The sequence below is a fragment of the Manis pentadactyla genome, chromosome 3 (genome assembly GCF_030020395.1).
Source record: "Manis pentadactyla isolate mManPen7 chromosome 3, mManPen7.hap1, whole genome shotgun sequence".
Classification (NCBI taxonomy): Eukaryota; Metazoa; Chordata; class Mammalia; order Pholidota; family Manidae; genus Manis; species Manis pentadactyla.
Window position 1 is genome coordinate 221,527,906 of NC_080021.1, and position 19,644 is coordinate 221,547,549.

The 19,644-nt window shown below is 52.3% G+C and overlaps 1 protein-coding gene across 11 annotated transcripts in view; it reads left to right on the forward strand.

Annotated features, from left to right (window-relative positions):
- The window catches only part of EHMT1 (euchromatic histone lysine methyltransferase 1), a 142,901-nt gene that overhangs the window by 51,869 nt on the left and 71,388 nt on the right, over window positions 1-19,644 (forward strand). For 10 of the 11 annotated variants that reach the window (XM_036900715.2, XM_036900707.2, XM_036900711.2 and 7 more), the window contains exons 2-3: window positions 8,701-8,767; window positions 14,374-14,927. In XM_036900715.2, coding sequence (XP_036756610.2) covers window positions 8,701-8,767; window positions 14,374-14,927 — 621 coding nt within the window. The remainder of the gene's footprint in view (window positions 1-8,700; window positions 8,768-14,373; window positions 14,928-19,644) is intronic. The other variant, XM_036900708.2, reaches the window with a different exon arrangement.

A 19,644-nucleotide genomic window follows, 5' to 3' on the forward strand; every position in this document is an offset into this window, starting at 1 on the left:
CTGGGCCAGGCCCAGGGCTGCGGTTTCTCCTGTGGGAGAAGAGCCCGGTCCTGTCGTCCATGCCACTCCACAGGCTGCCCTGGGCCTTGGTGCCTCCGAGCAGCATTGATCCTGTTACCCCCAGCTGAACTGGGGGGCCAGCAGTTCAGACGGGGCATGGAGAGGGGTGGTCTTTCCTGCTCCATGAGCCTTGGGCCTCAGCTGGAAGCTCACGCACCTGGGGTGGGGTCATCTGAAGGCTCGCTGGCTTGTGCCTCTCAAGGGCGTTGCTGGTTACATGGGCCTCTGGCCTGACTGTGGGCGGCTTCCCTTGTGGCCTGGGCTTGGCACCGCACCCCAGACATCAGGGCAAGGCAGTTACAGAGACCTGTCAGAGGCGAGGGGACTCGGTGGGGGTAGCCCGCCCATGTGTTTAGGGTGCTTGTAGGATGGGATGTGCATTCGTCTTGATGTCTTTGGGAAACAGCTGAGAGTTCTGGGCTGGGGGCGGCAAGGGTCTTGCACTCCAGCTTTCCTTCTTTGCAGAGGCTGTTAAGGGTCACATGGCAGATGAAAAGGAAGATACTTAGAACCCCTTCAGTGTAGTTTCGGGAGCTCCTGTGGATATTAATTGTGTTTTCCAAATTTAGCAGCTAACTCCTTTTTCTGCCAAAGGAAGAAACAAATAGACAAAAGAGGCAAAAGCAGACCTATCAGACATGGGCAGAGTTCATTTTTTCTCTCTATCCATTTTGATAATTGAGTGAAATTGGTATGTGGAAAATAGTTTAAAGGTGGGGAGTGGGCAGATAATTCTATATCCGGAAAGTTCCCCGGATGAGCTGTGCCCATCTTTGAGGCCCTGCTGGTGTTCAGAGCCCTGCCCTGGTGCTGGGGAGGCTGCCGCTGCTGGCCCAGGGACCTCCCACAGAGGGGGCCCTTGGCCGGTCAGAACCTGCCATTCTCCTACTTTGGCCAGAACCAAAGCATGTCGGCTCCCGTGAGATGCCACCTCGGCCCTGTCGGCAGGGTGCTGCAGGGTGAGCATGGGGTGCAGTGAGCCAGAGAGCTCGTTGGAGGAGAGGGGCTTTCCCTTCCGTGGCCTCCCTGCCTGAGAGGAAAGCCAGGTGGCTGGGGCTGCGGAGATGTGTGTTCAGTGGTTTCCTTCTCCCATGGCACTGCCTTTGGGTGTCTCTGCCGCTCAGGTGGGCAGTGTGTGAGGGCTAGCGCCCCCCTCGCCTCCCTGCCCCAAAGCACAAGTGTTAGCACAGACATGTTTTAAGGAGAAATCGGGAGGCTAGCATTTCTCTGGGGGATAGTGGTTTCCCGCCGGCCTCCCCAGTGCAGGTCACTTTCTCTTGGCTCTGCCGCTTGCAGACATGCCCTCTTGCCACTGTCATCCCAGACTCTTCTTGAAGTAGCTTTGACTCCTGCCCTGCAGATGTGTGTGTATAGTTTGGTGGCCTTCTTGGCATTCCTGGGACATGTGAGGTGGCTTGAGCACTGAGCTTATTTGTAGGATGGCCATGCCTTGCCTGGGAGCTTGGGAGAATAGTCTGTGGGTCAGGACAGGAGCTGGCTGGCTGCCTCTGGGCCCCTCCACTAGCCCTGCTGCTTCCAGCCAAGATCCAACCAGAGCTGGCTCTGTGCGGACGCAGAGCCCTCAGCTTCCATGTCTGAGTTATGTGCTGCGTCTCCTGGGGCACTGGTGCCTGTCTGCCCTGCCCTCCTCAGGGCTCTGTGTGGCCCCCTGAAGTCCCCTACCCAGTGCACTGTTGTCAAGGGCATTGGCATCTGTTCTGAATCTCTGGGAGCTGTGAGTGCTTGACTAAGGGTGCTTGCTGTGGCTAGAACCTTGCTGATGGGATTGGCCTTTCCTCTTTGGGTCCTGGATGTGTGCTGGCTGGTTTGGGCAGATGTAATTGTGTCTCCAGAGAGCCGCTCCGGCCAGGCTGAGCACTCAGGTGTCCCTGCGTGGCTGCTCTTCCCCATGGAGAAGGTCCCTCCCCTCTCAGGTAGAGCTGGTGCAGGTGCTGATGAGGCTCGGGGGCTGATGGTTAAACACAAAGGACAGGATGTGTCATGGTCATTCTTGGAGGTGATGAAGGTCTTTCACAAAATTGCACCCTTAATCACTTATGCTCTTTGCGTAGCAGAAGCTGTCTTTATAAAAAGCATCTAAAGTCAACTAAAATTGAGGTGAACTATAAAACAAATGGTATTTGATGCATTATCATTTCATGTTTGAGGACCAAGGAGAAATGACTATGGGTGAAGAGTCAGGCCCTCCTGTGGGGGTGGAGGGGAAGTCCTGGTGTGCTACGAGAAGACATTTTTTTTTTTTTTTAGATAATTATTTTTTATTGAAGGGTAGTTGACACACAGTATTACATTACATTAGTTTCAGGTGTACAACACAGTGATTCAACATTTATATACATGATAATTCTAAGTACCAGCTATCACCATACCAAGTTGTTACAATATTTTGACTATATTCCTTATGCTATACATTACATCCCGGTTGCTTATTTATTTTACAATTGGAAGTGTGTACTTTTTCTTGGTTGTTGTTGTTAGGGCATCTCTCATATTTATTGATCAAATGGTTGTTAACAACAATAAAATTCTGTATAGGGGAGTCAATGCTCAATGCACAATCATTAATCCACCCCAAGCCTAATTTTCGTCAGTCTCCAATCTTCTGAAGCATAACGAACAAGTTCTTACATGGAGAACAAATTCTTACATAGTGAATAAGTTACATGGTGAACAGTACAAGGGCAGTCATCACAGAAACTTTTGGTTTTGCTCATGCATTATGAACTATAAACAGTCAGTTCAAATATGAATACACATTTGATTTTTATACTTGATTTATATGTGGATACCACATTTCTCTCTTTATTATTTTTAATAAGATGCTGAAGTGGTAGGTAGATACAACATAAAGGTAGAAAACATAGTTTAGTGTTGTAAGAGAGCAAATGTAGATGATCAGGTGTGTGCCTGTAGACTATGTGTTAATCCAAGCTAGACAAGGGCAATAAAACATCCACATATGCAGAAGATTTCTCTCAGAACAGGGGGGGTGAGGTTCTAAGCCTCACCTCTGTTGATCCCCAATTTCTCACCTGATGACCCCCCTGCGACTGTGCCTGTCTTAGGTTGTTCCTCCCTTGAGGAATCTTACCCGTCTCTGGCTAACCGAGAAGACATTTTATTCAATTTTCTGTCACATGTTGGCTGCCTTTGTTTACTTCCGAATCAGGTTATTTAAGTTGTAAATGAGTATTATATGCTATGTGAAGATTGCCTTTAGGGGGAGGGACAGACCAAATAAAGTGATGGTGCTGAAAAACTTGTAAGACTTTTTATTTTAATCATTAAGAAAATCTGAACACAACCTAGACACACCCAAGTAACAGACCCCCACGTGGAGCGAGCACACCACAGCTGTCCTGTGTTCTAAAGTGAACCTGCGACGTACCTAGAGTAGACACGACTCTGCCACCTGAAGAATAGGTACCACACCCATGGCCTTAGCATCTGGGCATTTTTCCCTCCCTTCATGTTCCCTTTTTTTGTTAAAACGTGAAGAACTAGGTTTTTTCTTGGGAAGTAACTCTGTAATGTGTAGAACTGGATGTCAGCTGACTGTTGTCTGGCTCTCACTCTTGCACTGAGGGGCCTTGGCTGTGCAGAATGTACTATTCAGGGTCTGAGGTGTGAGCGTCTCGGTGGCACTGACCACAGCTGCTCCTCTGAGCGGAGCCCTCCGTGACCGACCTGGGCTTGTGAAGCGGGCCCAGGTCAGAGCAGGGTGAGGCAGGCAGGCAGGCTCCCAGAGAGGCGGCCTTGGGGTCGGGGCACCTGTGCAGGGTGGAAATTGGCTTGATGGGAGTATTTGGAGGCCGTGCAGTAAGACCTTCTAATCCCTTTTTCCCCTATAGTTCATTTTCTTCTGCATCCTGTTCTCTTCTGAAGAAATTGTTTCATTAATAATTCTTTTTGTTTTTAGGAGTGTGATTTCACAGGGCAGAAGAGTATTGCCATGTAGACGTTGCTGCTTCAGAATTAGAGAAACTGCGTCCTCTGTCTTTTGCTGGTGCCCGCGCACCAAGGATAGGGCCCAGTTACCTTTGGGATTCAGGTGAATGTGCACACACTGAAACACAATTTGTCACTTTCCTGAGCTTCAGCTGTAACTGGGTGTCCGTAGCTGGGGCGGCTAGAGTGCCAGTTGCTCTGGGAGCTGGAAGTGCACTTGGCCTTTCCAGGCAAGGCTGGGGTCAGGCTCAGGTCACCTCCTGAGATGTGTTTTTCCCTTCATCAACTGCAGTTTTCTTCTTTTTCTCCATCCGTGCCTGAACCTTAGTCAGGACGTCAGACTGACACTCTGAGCGTGTCTGTGGAGAGGGTGCTCGGTGCAGCCCTCACGTCAGGCGCAGGCAGAGCGCCCTCATGGCCCTTCTCTGCCGTCCCGGCAGGTCTGCCCCATTGCTGTCTAGAACCCATTCTGGCCTTACACTGGGTGCACTGTACCTGCTCTCCCAGGGCATTTCAGCCCTCGGCAGTCAGACCACTGTTCTGATGGGGATCTTAACTGTGGGCGTGAAGTTAAACGAGGGTCTAAACAGGCTTGTGAAGTCACCGAGCTCTGGTTTTACTGTCAGTGCAGGTCCTGTGTGTGAGCAAGTGGTGAGGTCTGGACATTCCCGGGCCACACGCACGTCCTGGGAGGGGCGTGGGGGTGGGCGGAAGAGGGTGCAGGGCCCTGGGCGCCACCGCCGCCTCATCCCTGCTGACCTACCTCCCTTCCCGGGCCTCTCCTCCCCCGCGCTCTGCAGCCCCCTCTGCCCTGCGAGTCATCAGCAGTCGCTGAGAGAAATGAGCAAGGAGGATGCTTGGCTTTTAAGCCAGAGGCACAAACAAGGCAGAGATGCTGGGGTTTTGTTTCTGGCTCTTCGGCTTGTAGAGGGCTGACATGTTGTTCAGTGCTGCTGGGAGGATTCCTGAATGCAGATGAATGGATACAGAACAAAATAGATAATTCTGGGGTGATCTGAAAGTGTATTACATAATATTCTTAAAACTGGCTCTTTTTGGGGAAAAGTCATGAAGTGTAGTTTCTTGGGGTAGGATGTGTGGCTGAGGGTGGTGCCCGCAGAGTCGGGGGAGGCTGGGCTCGTCCAGGGGCAGCAAGGGACCAGGAGCCCCGGGCTGTTCTTAGGAGGCCTGTGATGTGGTGGGCCTCGTGTCCGTGAGGTGGGTGTGGCCTCGAGTCCCCTCGACACTCTTAAAAGAGATAAAGGACCCCAGAGGGCTCTTTCTACTGGTATTTACTGAGAAGGAAAAAAAACAAAGCTTTAAAAGATCACTTACTCACTCAAAGATAACAAAAGTAAACAGGTGACACATTACTTACGTGTTAAGGTAAATATTTCTGTGGAAAGTAACTGCTTTCTGAACAGAAGCTCAGGAGATGAGAGAGCAGCACGGCTTTGTGCTGGCCCATCAGTTTTATGTCCTGCCTCCGCAGCAGCCTGTGGGGTCCCTGTTTGCCTGGAGTGAATGCAGAAAGTGGCCCCTCACATGTGCGTGCAGGTGAGCTGCTCTGCAGGTCTGCATCCCGGACATACCCTTCAGCCTGCTCCCAGGACCTGGGCTCCCCATGTGGGGGGTTTCCAGGGTCCAGCATAGAAACCCACGTGGGTGGTGCCGGGAGGAGATGCTGCTTCATTGCCCTGATTGTCACATGGTGAGGCCCTGCCGCCTGGCCTCCCCCTTTTCATTGAGGCCACGTACAGGCTCTGTTCCTTATCAGGTTTTACCCACGAGATGGAGTGCTTTGAGCCATGGGCCCTTCTGACTTGGTCAGCCAGCACGAGGGAGCTCCCTGCCTTCTCCGCTCTTCGTTACCCGCTCACGGTGTCGTGCGTGTGCATTTGGTCATTCATTCAGCAGATTGTGATCCGTGCCTGCCTGTCTTCATTCTGATGCTCAGAGTATCCCAGACGTGGCCAGTGGGCACCCTCAGTCTCTGTGTTCTTCTGACGGGTCCTGCCTACTCTGAGCGTGTCTTTCTTGAGTTTGACATGATGATCTGAACTCACCGTGTGTCCCCCGCAGTGGGCCGTCTCCCCGGGAGCCCTGCCTCTCCTGGTGGGAAGTGGCCTGGAGGAACCAGGACCTTGCGCTCGGCCTTGCTCTGGGGCTTTGCCACAGTCAGAGGTTTCCCAGGGCTCCTCCTCCCGGCCACGCCCCGTTGCCCAAAACCACCATCCCCATCCTCTGCGTGCAGAGCTGAGGCTCAGGCCGCACAACGCCTGCCCTTACTGTCAGGGTTTCCACAGTCTCCAGGAGCTGGGGCGCCAGCAGGGCCAGCAGGTCTGTCTGGTCCTGTTGCTGGCTTGGGTCACACGTTCCATCTTCTGCCCTCTCCTAGTTCAGGGCTGATTTCCTGGTCACTGGCCCTTCTGAAAAGGTGAAGAAAACCAAGTCGCCTCCCAATACACGTAGGCTCAGCCCCCAGAGGGCATCTGAACTAGGGTGTTTCTGTTCTGCTCCGCTCACGGGCTGAGTTCTGGCACAAGGTGCATAGGCAGCACCCTGCTCTGCTGTTGCCCACGAGGGGTCAGGTGGCTGCCACTCAACCTTTCCTTTGCTCACGCAGCAGCCACTGCTGTGTCTTGCAGAGTCCGTCCTGGTGTGCAGCTGTGTGCAGAGCAGACCCAGAGCCGAGGTGGAGGCTCTCCGTACCCAGTGGCCTAGCTTCCTCAGCCTCTTAGGAGGGCCACCCTCCTCCTCCTGCCACATGCAGTCAGCCTGTCTGCTTGGCACTGCCAGCATGCTGGGGGAGGGTGTCAGAGACCAGGGCAGGGCCCTCCTGTGGGACCTGGCATTTGCACGCTAGTGGGGCAGGCGGACAGGCTGGGTCTGGGGCAGGAGGCAGGGTCCAGGTGAGGAAATGGGAGCAGAGCCTGGGCCTGGGGCTTTGCTGTCTACAAAGAAGACCGCCTCTCCTTAGTGAGGTGGTGGAAGATGGGGGGGTTTGGGAGGAAGGCGCCATGGTTCCTGGAGTTTCTGCTTAGTGCCTTGCACCAGCCCCAGCTCCCTGTGGCGCACGTGGCTAGGTGGGATTGCAGAAGGGCTGGCTTTGCCTAGAGGGCCCACGGGAGGCGTGGGAGCCATCCAGTGCAGCAGACCGAGGGGTCACACGAGCACAGGGCCCTTTGTGAGTGTCCCCCTTTGCCGCTGCAGCCCATGGTCTCTTTTATGGACTTCATGACACCCCACTCTGAACTTAAGCAGTGTGTTCCTCCGTCCCCAAGAAGAACAGGGTCCGTGAACTTTTCTGAAAAGGGCCACAAGAGGCTTTGACTGCAGACGGATTGTCTGTTGTTTACAGGCCTGTGATGATGTGGGAACTGCCACCAGCCGGCCTGAACCCTGTTTGTTCACTAAGATCTCCAGATGGGCTGGCAAATGCCTGCTCCATGTGGGCGCTCCTGGTCAGTAGTAGAGGTTGGTCTTTGTCCACATGGCTACAGGGACAACTGACCTCCGATATGAGAGGGACCATGTGTGGCTGGCTTGGAGTGGATGTCCACCCAGGTGCCATGAGCCATGGGCTGAGGGCCAGGGTGGGGCACTGCCAACAGGACCTTCCCCTAAGTGTGCTTGCCTCAAAAAACCAGGCCCTTTCAGGTCTCTGAAACAGGCTCAGGGATCCAGGCATCCTTCACCTCCACTCTGAGAACCACTGGAGCTACGCATGGAGCCCAGGGCAGGCAGGAGGGCCTGGGATTGGTGGCAGGTCGCTGGGCTGCGCTTGCCTCTCTCCTGGCCTGTGAGCTGCTGGTGAGGCTCTGGAGGCCCTGAGGAGGGAGGTGCTGGGGGCGGTCCAGGGGACAGGTGAGTGCCGCTGCTCTTTGGAGCCACACTTTGGTTCAGTGAAATTAGCCGTGAGCGTGAGGCTCAGTAGGAGTGTTCCGAGCATATCCTGTGGTGTCCTCAAGTTTCAGAAGTGCCTCCGCGTGGGAAGCCTGCAGGGCCTCTGCTGCCAGTCCCCAGCGTGGGCAGGGCAGTTGCCCAGCTCTTTGCTTCCCCTTTCCACAGGCATGTGCTGGCTGCTGCACCTGGAGACTGGCTTAGGAGCATTTTCTGTGTTCATGCTCACTTTTCCAGCCAGACTCTGACCTTCCCAAAGGCAAGGATTTTTGTCTTGAAACAATTCCAAGAGGCCATGTATAATTCATCTTCCACATAGTAGACCAAATATGTAGGGATTCAGGTTTTTACTGAATCTTCTTGATTTATTCATTCATAACTTTTTTGTATTTGTTTGGCATTTGAAATACTTAGATGAATTATTATCAGCAACAGAATGCACTTTGAGATAATTTGTAGCATTCCTATAACAGAGGCAAACATTTGAGATTTCTGATTATGTAAGTAATGCACAAATGTGTTCTTACTGTTAAGAAACCGTCTCAAAAAATACAGATGAAGGAAAGACTTTCTTGTTTTGCGAACGCCATTCTTCTTGGAGGTCACTGTACCTGCTGGCTTGAATATACCCCAGCGGGCCAGTCGTCTGAGGGTCAATTTTCTGTGTGAATGGTTTTGACTGGGATGCGATGTCCTTTTGACAAGTTGTGTTGGCAAACTGCTTGTCCACCTGCTGATGAACCCAGGCTGATAGTTGTTTCTTTTTAGCAGGCAGTTCCAGTAAAAGGGGATGCGAAGCAGGACTGCTGCATGCAGACAGAGCTGCTGCGAGGAGGTAAGGCGGGGTCTGTTCCCGCTCAGGGCTGGGGCTCCCACCAGTTCCTGGGCTCCTGACTTCCTGGTCTGATGTCTCCTCTGTAGCTGCTCACCTCCCCCATCCCCAGATAGACACGCATGCACTGACCTGCTCTAGGGGAAGCCTTCCAGAGGGCAAAGAGCTGAGGCCCCACACTCCCCCTCTTCATGTCCCCAGAAAATGGGGTGGGGGTGTGTGTGCGTGTGCTCACACGGGCGCTTATGACCACTCAGCTCATACCATGCAGAGCTGAATGGTTGAGGCTTCCGCCTCCTGAGCACCCTGGGCACATGCTCAGGCAGCAGGGCTCAGTACCACGTAGGGGACAGTGCGGTGCTCGGGCGACTTGGCGCATCAGTGCATCCTGCTGAGCAAAGGGAGCCAGTGCCACTGGCCCCGTGCCCTGTGACGATGTTGCCCCTGTGGTGGCATGATAATGTGGTTCTGGGCAAGGAGAAATGAGAGCCTTGGAAGTAGCAGACTTGTCAGGACGTGGAAGGAAGCTGGTGAAGGGGGTTTGCGGAGGGGCACTTTGTGGGGACGGGTAACCCATAAGGAGCCCTGCTTGGGGTTACGAGGCTGTGCTTCGCTGAGATGCGCAGGACATGTGGTGACAAATGAATCCGTGGCACAGGCAAGCCCTACGGCACTGACCAGGGCTCTTGGAGAGCAGCATCCCAGCTAGAGTCTGGTGGCTGGCGGCCCAGGCACAGTGCAGCACGGCTCTGCAGGGCAGGCTGTCCCGCTGGGCCTGGATGGTGTTGCCTCAGCTGACACAGGAGGAGGCATCACACTGGCTGTCACCCTCCCCCATGTGCATGGCTGCTCCCAGCATGTCAGGTGTTCCAGCACGTTCTCTCACACCACACACCGTAGCCTAAGGGTCTTGGAGGCACACAGCCACCCTGCTGGGTCAGGGTCACCCAGGCGGTCAGAGGGACCACAACCCCCACCCAGTGAGGACACCTGAACAGTGGTTGTGCCGCTGGTGGGATTGCTGTGTGCGCCTCGGGAAGAGCGGGAGGGCTTACTGTAGCCGGTGCTGTGCAGGCCCTGTGTGCACCTGTGTGTCTGCCTAAGACGCTCTGTGGGCCCTGTCTGCATCTTCACATTGGCCTGGTGGTGCCTGCCATGGGCCACTGTGCACCTGACCTGGGCGACTGCAGCTCAGCCCCTTCTGGCTTCCCTACTGTCCCTGGAGCTGTGGTGGCTCCTTCTACATCCACATGGCCATTTCCTCTTGTACCCATAATGTGCATGCTGGATGGAGGCCCGCCATGGGTGGAGATGGCATGGGCTCACAACGGGACAGAAGGGACCCAGTGGCCCCACCACAGGGCAGGGATGTCTTCTCTGTGTGTGCGTGACTTCGTGTGTAAGCTCACATTTTATAGCAGACTTGCTTCAGATTCTAGAAGGATCACCTTGGCTCTCATAGGCAGGGTGGGTTGGGAGGTCTGGCGGCTGCCTCCCTTGTCAGAAACTTGCTGCCTGGGGGACTCCACCTCACGTCTGCCCTCTGCGTTGAGGGGTCTTTTCTAGGCAGCCAGGCTGTTTCTGGGATGGAGGCTGTGGCCCCGCCCTGCATTCTGTCCCATGCTGGACCTCTGGTGCCCCTCCAGCCAGCCAGCTCCCCTCTGCTGCTCCCCCTCCCCTCCCATCTGCCCCGCACTATCTGCCCACACCTTACTTTCTTATCCAGCTGACAGTCTCTGCCTTTTATTAGAGTATTTGATCATCAATCTGTTTTGGTTTCATTGGACAATACTGTCTTTTCTCCCCCCATTTTCTCTTAGTTGTTCTCTCTCTGTGATTGCATTCTTTCAGATTGAGCATTTTTTATGACTCCTTATCACCTCCACTCTTGGCATATTAACCCTCGTAGTCCCCTTTCTTTTTTTTGTCAGTGTTTGCTTTTGGGCTCACAGCATTCATCTTCACTCAGAGTCTACTTTATGAGCATGCACTCCATGACGTGGGCCTTTAAAAATGAAGTCCATTTCCCCCTTGTCCTTTATGCTATTGCTACAATTTTACTTTCACAGGTGTTAAAAGCCACAGAATACAGTGTTGGTGTGTTAGCTTTCAACATTCAGTTATCTTCCAAAATTTTTTTTTAAATGACAAAATAAATTCTTACATGTTTATAATTTCTGACATGAAATCTTTATTCCTTTTCATAGCTCAGTATCATTCCCCTACCACCTCAGGGTCTGTATTTAACATTATTCGATGTGTTTCTCTGCTGGGGACTTATTTTCTTAGCGTTTGTCTGTCTGCAGCTGTTCTGTTGAAGGGAGTCGTGTAGCCTGTGGGATTCTAGGGGGTGTTTGCCTCCTGTAGCTTGACGATATTGCTTTGCTCCCTGGCCGGATCGGAATGGGGCAGGGGCTGTGGGCACTCTCGCCTTCCCTGCACATGCTGACTTCTGCAGTGAGATCGCACTGTGCTCTAGTGAGGTTGGTGTGAGCTCACCCTGCTGGTTGTTCCTTAAGCTCCTTTGCTTGCTGATTTTATTGTTCTCATGATTGGAAGTCTTTGGCAAAAATGTTTCTCAGCCATTGCTTCTCCAACTGTATGTTCCTGCCTCCTTCCGTTGCGGGCATTTCAAGTCTGAGTCTTCTCAACGCACGTTTCAGCCCTCGTGTCTGGGCTTTATGTTGTGTTTAGTGGTAGAGGTCTCTCTTCCCGGCCTGGTCTGTGGCAGTTTTGTCGCAAATAATCTTGTTTTCATCCTTAAAAGTTCCCTTCAGGTGGGTGCATGTGGTGTGGGTGTCTGTCTCTGTGTTTGTGTTTCCCTGTAAGCTCTTCGTGGTGCCCCTGTAGAAGTTTGAACACTCACATCTGCTGGCTCATCGCCTCGGTCATTTCTGGCGTTGTACTGACTGATTTTTCTCCTCGTTACGGATTCATCTGCTCTTTTGTGTGTCTTGTAACTTGCTTAGATATTTTGAATAGTATTGTTGGTCCATTGAATGTGATGTTAGATTTTGTTACCTTTTTTTTTTCCCAAGTAGATTGATGGGCTTTTCCAAGGCACTTGATTAATTAGCTTGCAGAGAAATTTGGCCTCTTCTTTCTTGTCTGCAAACATCTTTAGCACTGGACCAGGGTCACCTTCTCCCAGTGCTTGGTCCGCACCAAACGGGTGCTAATGCTCAGGTGGCAGGTGTAGGTCCGCTTACAGCTCCACTTGTAAGATGCTAGTCCTGCGAGGCTTCTGTGGGCCTCCTGTCACGTGGCCGGCCCTCTGTTGCTCGGCTCTCAGTCCAGACTTGGTGTGAGTGTTCTGACTTGGGAGCAAGGCGTGGCTTTTTGTCTGCTCACTGCTCCTTGAGTTCTTCACGACCACACATAACATTTCTCAGTGTACAGGCATTGCCCTGATTATTTCGTATTTTCTTACGTGACTGTAGATGGTGTGTTTAAAATTTTATTTTCCCATTGTTAGTTGCTATAGTATATGGATAGGCAGTTTATCTTTTGCAGCTGAACCTTACTTTGAGATAATGAAGCTGTAGGAAGGAATAGAGCGTCCTGTGTGCCCTCCACCAGGGTTCCCTGGCGGTAACCTTTTGGAGAACTGTTGCCCTGTGTGACAGCCATGATGCTGATGTTGATGCTTCCCCCACAGCTTACCCAGATTCCCCACCTCGCTTGTGCTCATGTGCCTTCAGATGCAGAGCATGCCAGCACACGTGGTTCCCTCTGTGGCCTTTCCTAACCACCGCCTCCAGGCCTCACTCCCCCACTCTTGCATTTAATCCCTGGCAACGACTAATCTGTTCGCTAGTTCTGTCATCTTGTCATTTCAAAAATGTTATATAAATGGTATCATACTGTGGGCTACCTTTGGGCTTGACTTTTTTCACTCGACATTATAATCAGTCCCTGGGTGATTCGTCCAAGTGGCTTCATGTGTCCGTGAGTGGTGGTCTCTGGTATAGATGAACCATGTTTTGCTTATCCATTAACTTGCTGAAGGACAACAGGGTCACTTCCAGCTCTTACCTGTTCCAGTAAAGCTCCTGGGAACATTCATGTTCATTGGTGTTTGGACTTTACTTCTTATTTTTCTGGGGTAAGTGCCCACGAATGTATTGCTGTCACATGGGAAGTGTCTGCCTAGTTCTATAAAAAGCTGCTGAAACTAGTTTCCATACCCGTGCACCTTTCAGCACCCCCAGCAGTGACCTGGGCCGGAATCCACCTTCTGACTGAGCCTCAGTCATGTGTGGTGGGCCGCACTGTGGTCAGTGTTGCTACCCTTTGGTTTGGGAAGTTTTTAATTTTGATGGTGTCCAGTTGTCAGTGTTCCCGTCAGGGATTGTACTTCCGGTGTCAAGGGTAGATTCTGTCTCACCCCAAAGCCTGAAGATACTTTTCTCCTAAAAGTTACCTAGTTTTACATTTTATATTTACATTTATTTTCTGTTTGACTACTTTTATATGAAGTATCAGGTTTAGGTCAAGTTTTGTTTTTGTTATTACTCTCCAAACTCAGTCACCGGCCCGAGCAGCCTGCATACGGGTGCTCTGGGCTTCCACCAGGCTCATGTCTGTCACAAGTGCCCTTCGCTGCAGCACTCTGACCTGCCTGCCCTGGGTTACCCTCTTGCTTGGCTGACTGCGCTGGCTAGGCGTTCAGAACCAAGCTGGTTAGTGGGGATTGCAGCGGCCGCAGCCCAGTGTCCTGCTTCACTCTGACAGGGATGTGGGGGTCCCCGCACCAGGCAGTCCTGCCATGCCTGTGGGCATCCTGTGCTCACACTGCCTCCCTGGAGTCAGGCAAGACCCTTCAGATAGGGGCTCAGTGCCATAAAACTGCCCCTGCCTCAGGCACCAGTCACTGTTAGACCGTCCCCAGGGGTACCCACTCTTCCTGTCAGCCGGCTATAAGTCAGAGGGTCCCGTGACCCCCTCCTTGGGTCTGGTAGTCAGCTAGAAGGCTTACAGAACTCAGGAAAGCCATTTGCTTCTCTTACTGGTTTGTTATAAAGAACACAAGTCAGGAACAGCCAGATGGCAGGGACGCATAGGGCATGTGAGAGGGGCCTCGGGCCTCTGTGCTGTCTCTGGGGGCACCACCCTCCGCTATAGGTAAATTTGTTCTGTGAAGCTGCTTCCTAGGCCCTGTTTTCTCTCTTAGTGATGTTCAGTTTTATTTTACAGAAGTGCCTTGTTCCTGGTGGGCTGCGGATCTGTGTAATATGTTTGAAATTTTACTACCTTAAAATTAATTTGCTCAACATGGGTTGTTTGCTCTGTGCCTCTGATTTTAGACTGTATCACTTGGGCAGGACTCCAGGCCCGCCTGCAGCTCGTGGGTAGGGTGGGCAGCGCTGAGGTGTTTGAGCTCAGGGTAGGCTCCCCTCTTCAGGATTTGGTCTCCCTGATTAACAGCCAGACGTCAAAGTTAAAGTCTAAGACATCATTTTATATTTAATCTTTTTGAACTTAAATGTATATGAAACTGAAAAGTTTTTCCATAAACAGTTTTATGTAAACCAAAGAAACGGTTCCTGTAGCTGGTGGTGTCATGGTGGGCAGAGCGGCAGCCACTGACCCTTCTCCTCTGTCCGCAGAGATTCCCATGGCTGCTGATGAAGGCCCAGCAGAGAAGCAGGGAGGAGAGGTCCCTGTGGCCGCAAGTGGTGAGACCAATGGGCCCTGTGGGAAAAGCGAGGCGGGCAGCCCCCTCGCTGCAGCGCACACTCAGGAGAAGACTGCCGTCAGCCTGCAGGAAGCTGCCGGTAAACTAGCCCGAATAGCGGAGAACGGGATTTCAGAAAGAGACGCTGAAGTAGGGAAGCGAAACCGCGTTGGAGCTGATGACCTCCCACAGACGCCCACCATTGGGAGCACCGGGCGCTGCTTCGGCAGGCCGGCAGCGCAGGAGCAGCCCCTGCGGGTCGCCAGCACTTTGGCCTCCTCACTGCCGGGCCACGCTGCCAAGTCCCTCCCTGGGGGGCCCTGCAAAGGGAGGACTCCCAGCGCCTCTGCTCAGACGCCAGCTGCAGGGCCGGCCCGGCTCGGGGAGGGGAGTAAAGATGCAGAGGACAAGAAGCCCACGGCCGCTGGCACCGATGTCAAGGTCCACAGGGCCCGGAAGACCATGCCGAAGCCCGTCCCTGGCCTGGTAATGCGGCCTGTCGGGCGGGGCCGCCTTGTGTCTGTCTCGCTGTCCCTTTCTGGCTGTCTCCCGTCTCATGTGATGAGGCATATTGGCTTTTGTGTATTGAGAGAGGCCAGAAGTGGCAGAGGCCATCTGACAAGCGGCCGCTGGGCTGCTGAGGGCCTGGGAGTGCTGGTGACGTCCCATGGAGGGGCACAGCGGGGGGCCCCTCAGCCTGCTCCCTGGTCTTTGCTCATCTTAAGGTGCCCTTTGCCCACTGAATAATGACACATCAGATGCTCAGGGCACCTCTTCTGCTTCGGGCCTGGGGCTTTGTTCCTGCTCAGGAGCTGAGCTCTGTCCCTGTCCTGCTGGGACGTGAGTAGGCTGGCGTTGGTCAGGCCCACAGGTGACAGGTAGAGGGACAGAGGACCGCCTTGAGGGTGCACATTATGCGTCCTCACACCACCCACCAGGCTTGGGGCTGCTCTGAGGACAGGCAGCACTTTCCTGGTTTTTGCTCACACTGCCGAGGCTTCTGGGCCTGCCAGTGATGCGCCTTCCAGGTGCCCAGATGCGAGTGTGCTCCCCCAAGTCCGTGTCCTCTCAGGTCGGAGTGATTCCCCTGGGATCTTCCATCCCTGGCACTGTGGTGAGCTTCCTGAAGCCAGGCTGGTTGCCATCACTAGTGGTCATCTGCGCCTCTGGTTGGCAACCCTCCAGGCAAGACCCCGTGGTCTTGGCTCTCCTCTCTGCCAGTGCCTGGGCAGCTTCTTACCTGCTCCCCAGCTCTGCCGTGGTCTTTAGCACTTCACACTTCATGTCCCAGAGTCCGGCCACCTGCTGGTGAGGGACCTTTCAGGTTTCCAGTTTGGGGCTGCTCCGTGCATTGACGTACACATTTTTATTGGAATGTAGTCTTAGTGTTTCTGGATAAACATCCAGGGGTGTGAGTGCAGGTTGTGTGGTGGTTGGATTTCAGTTCCATAAGTTACTGTCAAACTGCCTTCCCCACGGCTGCTGCCCTCGGCCCCGGCAGCTGGGCTGTGGCTGCACGTCCCTGCTGGCCCCTGGTGTTGCTGTCCTCTGTAGTGGCTGTGGCTTTAGGCGGACTGCCTGATGGCTGGTGGTGGTGCATCTCTCTTTAGGGCTCATTTGCCATCTTTATCCTTTCTGGTGAAATGTCTTTCAGACCTTTTACCAGTTTTAGAACTAAATGTCTTGCGAGCCTGGGAGTTGTGGATGTGAGCCCTCCAGGTGGGCAGCCATGGATCTTGGTGGAGCAAAAGGTCTCCATCGTACAAAGTGCCAACATGTCAGAGTTTTTTCTCATGGTTTGTGCTTCTGATGTTATGTCTAAGACCTCTAAGCCTTAGGTACCAAAATTTTCTCTTAATTTTTAAAAAAGCTTTTTAGTTTTATGTGACTTTTAAGTAAATGATCCATTTTGAGTTAGTTTTCTGTTAGGTGTGAGGTTCAGGATGAAGGTCATTTTTTTTTGTCTACCATTTTTTGGCCCATCATTACCAATTTTAAAATGTATGTCAGAAATTTTACATTATTTATTTATGTTCTTGAAATTATACATTGATTCCATCCCACTCCCATGATCTTATCTCTCATAGAGAAACTTTCATTGTCCCCTGCCGTATTCTGTTAGGGGAAGAAAAGCAAGTTTAAATTTAAAGAAATTTCTGACTGTAGGGCTTGTAAGTATTCAGTTGGTTCTGAATTGTGTTATTATAGTTATTAGTGTGCAGTTAATCACACAGCACATACCCTCTTGTTGGCAATCACTGCATTGTCTGACATTGGTCAGTCTTGGGGGAGAGATTGGGATGGTTTTGAGGTCCCACCCCCTGCCTGCTGTATACCCTGGATGTATGGTGTGCCCCCCCAGGTCCCCATGGGAGGAGAGATGAGCCAGGAAGGGCGGGGCCCCCGACGCTGCCGCCCTGAAGGCCACCCTTGGCTGCAGTGCCCTTCTGGCTCCCGGGCTCCATACCCGGCCTCTTCTGCCCTCAGAGCTCCCTGCCCCCCAAACCCAGGTCAGTCTTGTTTGATTTTCTTAGGAAACCATATTTAATTGCAGAACCAGTCAGTCCAGTGATAAATGAGTGTGGAAGACTTGTGAACATGATCCATTTCCTTTGTAAGAGTGTAACAGTGAGGTGTCTTCACGGTCCCTTGGTCGGATGCCCCTCTGCAGTGCAGAGGTGGTCTTGCCAAGAAGCCCCCTTATCCACTGCTTGGGCAAAGGAAGTGGAAGTTTGTGGAAAGGAGGCTTTTCTCCCCTGCACCAAAGTGCTTGTCACCATGCAGAGTGGCAGCCCCGGCAGGCTCCAGCACAGGGGCCCCTCGCCTTCTCCTCCTGTGCTGTGTCCCTTCCTGCCCCCACCTTCTCCCACACATGCCCACTCGTATTCTCTAGGATCTGGAAAAAGACGTGGCCTGTTGTGGGAGCTCCTAGTCCAGTTTGGGGAGGTATTTCTTTATGCGGTGATTGTGCAAATCCATGTTGCCACTGAAATTAAGTGTCTGGAAGGAGAAGTTGCTGGCTGTGAGAACTCACCCTGAGCAGACATGCACCTGGCGATATGCCAGGGACTGGCGCCAGGCTGAGGCTGACTGTAGACGGGTGTGTGTGTGTGTGTGTGTGTGTGTGAGATGGCGGTGTGTGTGTGTGAGTGATGGCGGTGTGTGTGTGTGTGTGTGTGTGTGTGTGTGTGTGATGGCGGTGTGTGTGTGTGTGTGTGATGGCGGGCCGGGCCCTGGGCGCAGGGCATGGGGTAGGGGGGCCAGCCAGGGCCAGACCCCACTGGCCTCGGTGCTTTGTCAGATCACAGAGCCCTCGCACAGTCTTAGGATCTTCCCCCCACATTCATCAGTGCTTACATTTGGTTTTGGATTAAAAAAAAAACATCTTACACCAGACAGGGGGTTTTATACCTAAGCAAGATTTAGCCTCATTGGGCCATCTCTTTTATTTTTGTCCCTCATTTATGTGCACTTGAAAATCATATTTTACATTTGCCCATGAGTGCTGGGTGAGACTGATAGCCACTGTGGGCTGCGCGGTTCGCACGGTGTCCGTAGGAGCCATGAGGAGCAGTGTCAGATTCCTGTGTTCAGACAGTGACTGTGTGAGACAAACCTGGCGTATCTGAGAAAGACTGAAGAAGCTTACAGAGCCAGCGAGGTACACGGGTGCCTGGCATGCGGGGGTGGGTTAACTGGAGGACACTGTTGAGGGAGGGAGGAAGGGCCCTGCAGGAGAAGCTGGGTTGGTGCCCAAGTGTGAGCAGGTCCCCTTGGGGTGGGGGTGGGGGTGACGGGGGATGCAGAGAGCTCGGGCAGGCCAGCTTCCGGGTGTCACTCTGGGACAGGGGCAAGCCCTTTTTCTTTTTTATTGTAGTCAAATACGCATAACATCAAACTCACCATTTTAACAATTTCTAAGTGCACTGTTCAAGGGCATGAGCCGGGTTGAGGTCTCTGTGTGGCCGTCGCCAGTGCCACCGGCAGAGCCTCCCAGATGGGGCTCTGTCCACGTGACACACGCCCTGCCGCCCCTTCCCAGCCCTGCCCCTGCCCACTCTCTCTCTGAATTTGACGACTCTAGGCACCTCCCAAGTAAAAATTCCCACAGAATTTGTCCTTCTGTGTTGGCCTCATCTCATGGAGCACAGTGTCACATCAGGATTCCCTCGTTTTGAGGGCCGAGTGATACTACATGGTGTGGATGCACCCCATTAGTTGGTCAATGTTCACTTGTGTTGCTTCCACGTCTTGGCTGTTGTGAATTGTGCTGCTGTGGACCATTGTGCACAGATAGCTCTTTGAGACTCCGCTTTTGGTTCTCTAGATGTGTTCTCAGAAGTGGAGTTCCTGGATCACGTGGTAATTCTGTGTTTAGTTTTTTAAGGAACCTCATGCTGATTTCCACAACAGCCGCACCATTTTGCATTCCCACCCGTGGTGCACGAGGGCTCCCACTTCTCTATGCTCTTGTGGACACTTGTATTTCTTTTAACTGAGATATAAGTGACAATTTTCTATGTTTTTTTGACAGTAGCTCTCCTTATAGGTGTAAAGTGACACTTCACTGTGGCTTCGGTTTGCGTTTTCTTGGTGGTGAGTGATGTCCATGTGCTTATGGCCTGCCTGCATGTCTTGTTTGGAGAAGGGTCTGTTCAGGTCCCCTGCGCAGGGTCAAGCAGGTTGCTGGGTTTTCTTATTGTGGAGGTTTAGAAGTTCTTTGGGTATTCTGAATATTAATCCCTTATCAAAGATATGATCTGTGAGTATTTTCTCCCATTTTTGTGGGTTACCCCATTTTTTTCTCCCATTTTTCCCCTTTTGTGTCTGTTTTTGGTGTTTTTTTCCCATTTTCTGCCATTTTGTGGGTTACCCCATTTTTTTCTCCCATTTTTTTCATTTTGTTGTGTCTGTTTTTGGTGTTTTATTCCAAGAAATCATCACCAAATCCAGTGTCACGAAGCTTTCCCCTGTGTTTTATGGTTTCAGGTCTTTGATCCATTTTGAATTAATGTTTATCTACAATGTGAGATTGGGTCTAACCCCATTCTTTTGCATGTGAATATCTCAGTTTTTCCAGCACCATTTATCACAGGAGGCCCATTTCTTCACTGTTCATTGCACCTACTGTGTGCCCAGGAGCGTGGTAAAGTTGGATTGGATTGGATTGCGATCAAGCAGAGGGTGTCTGGGCACTTTGGAG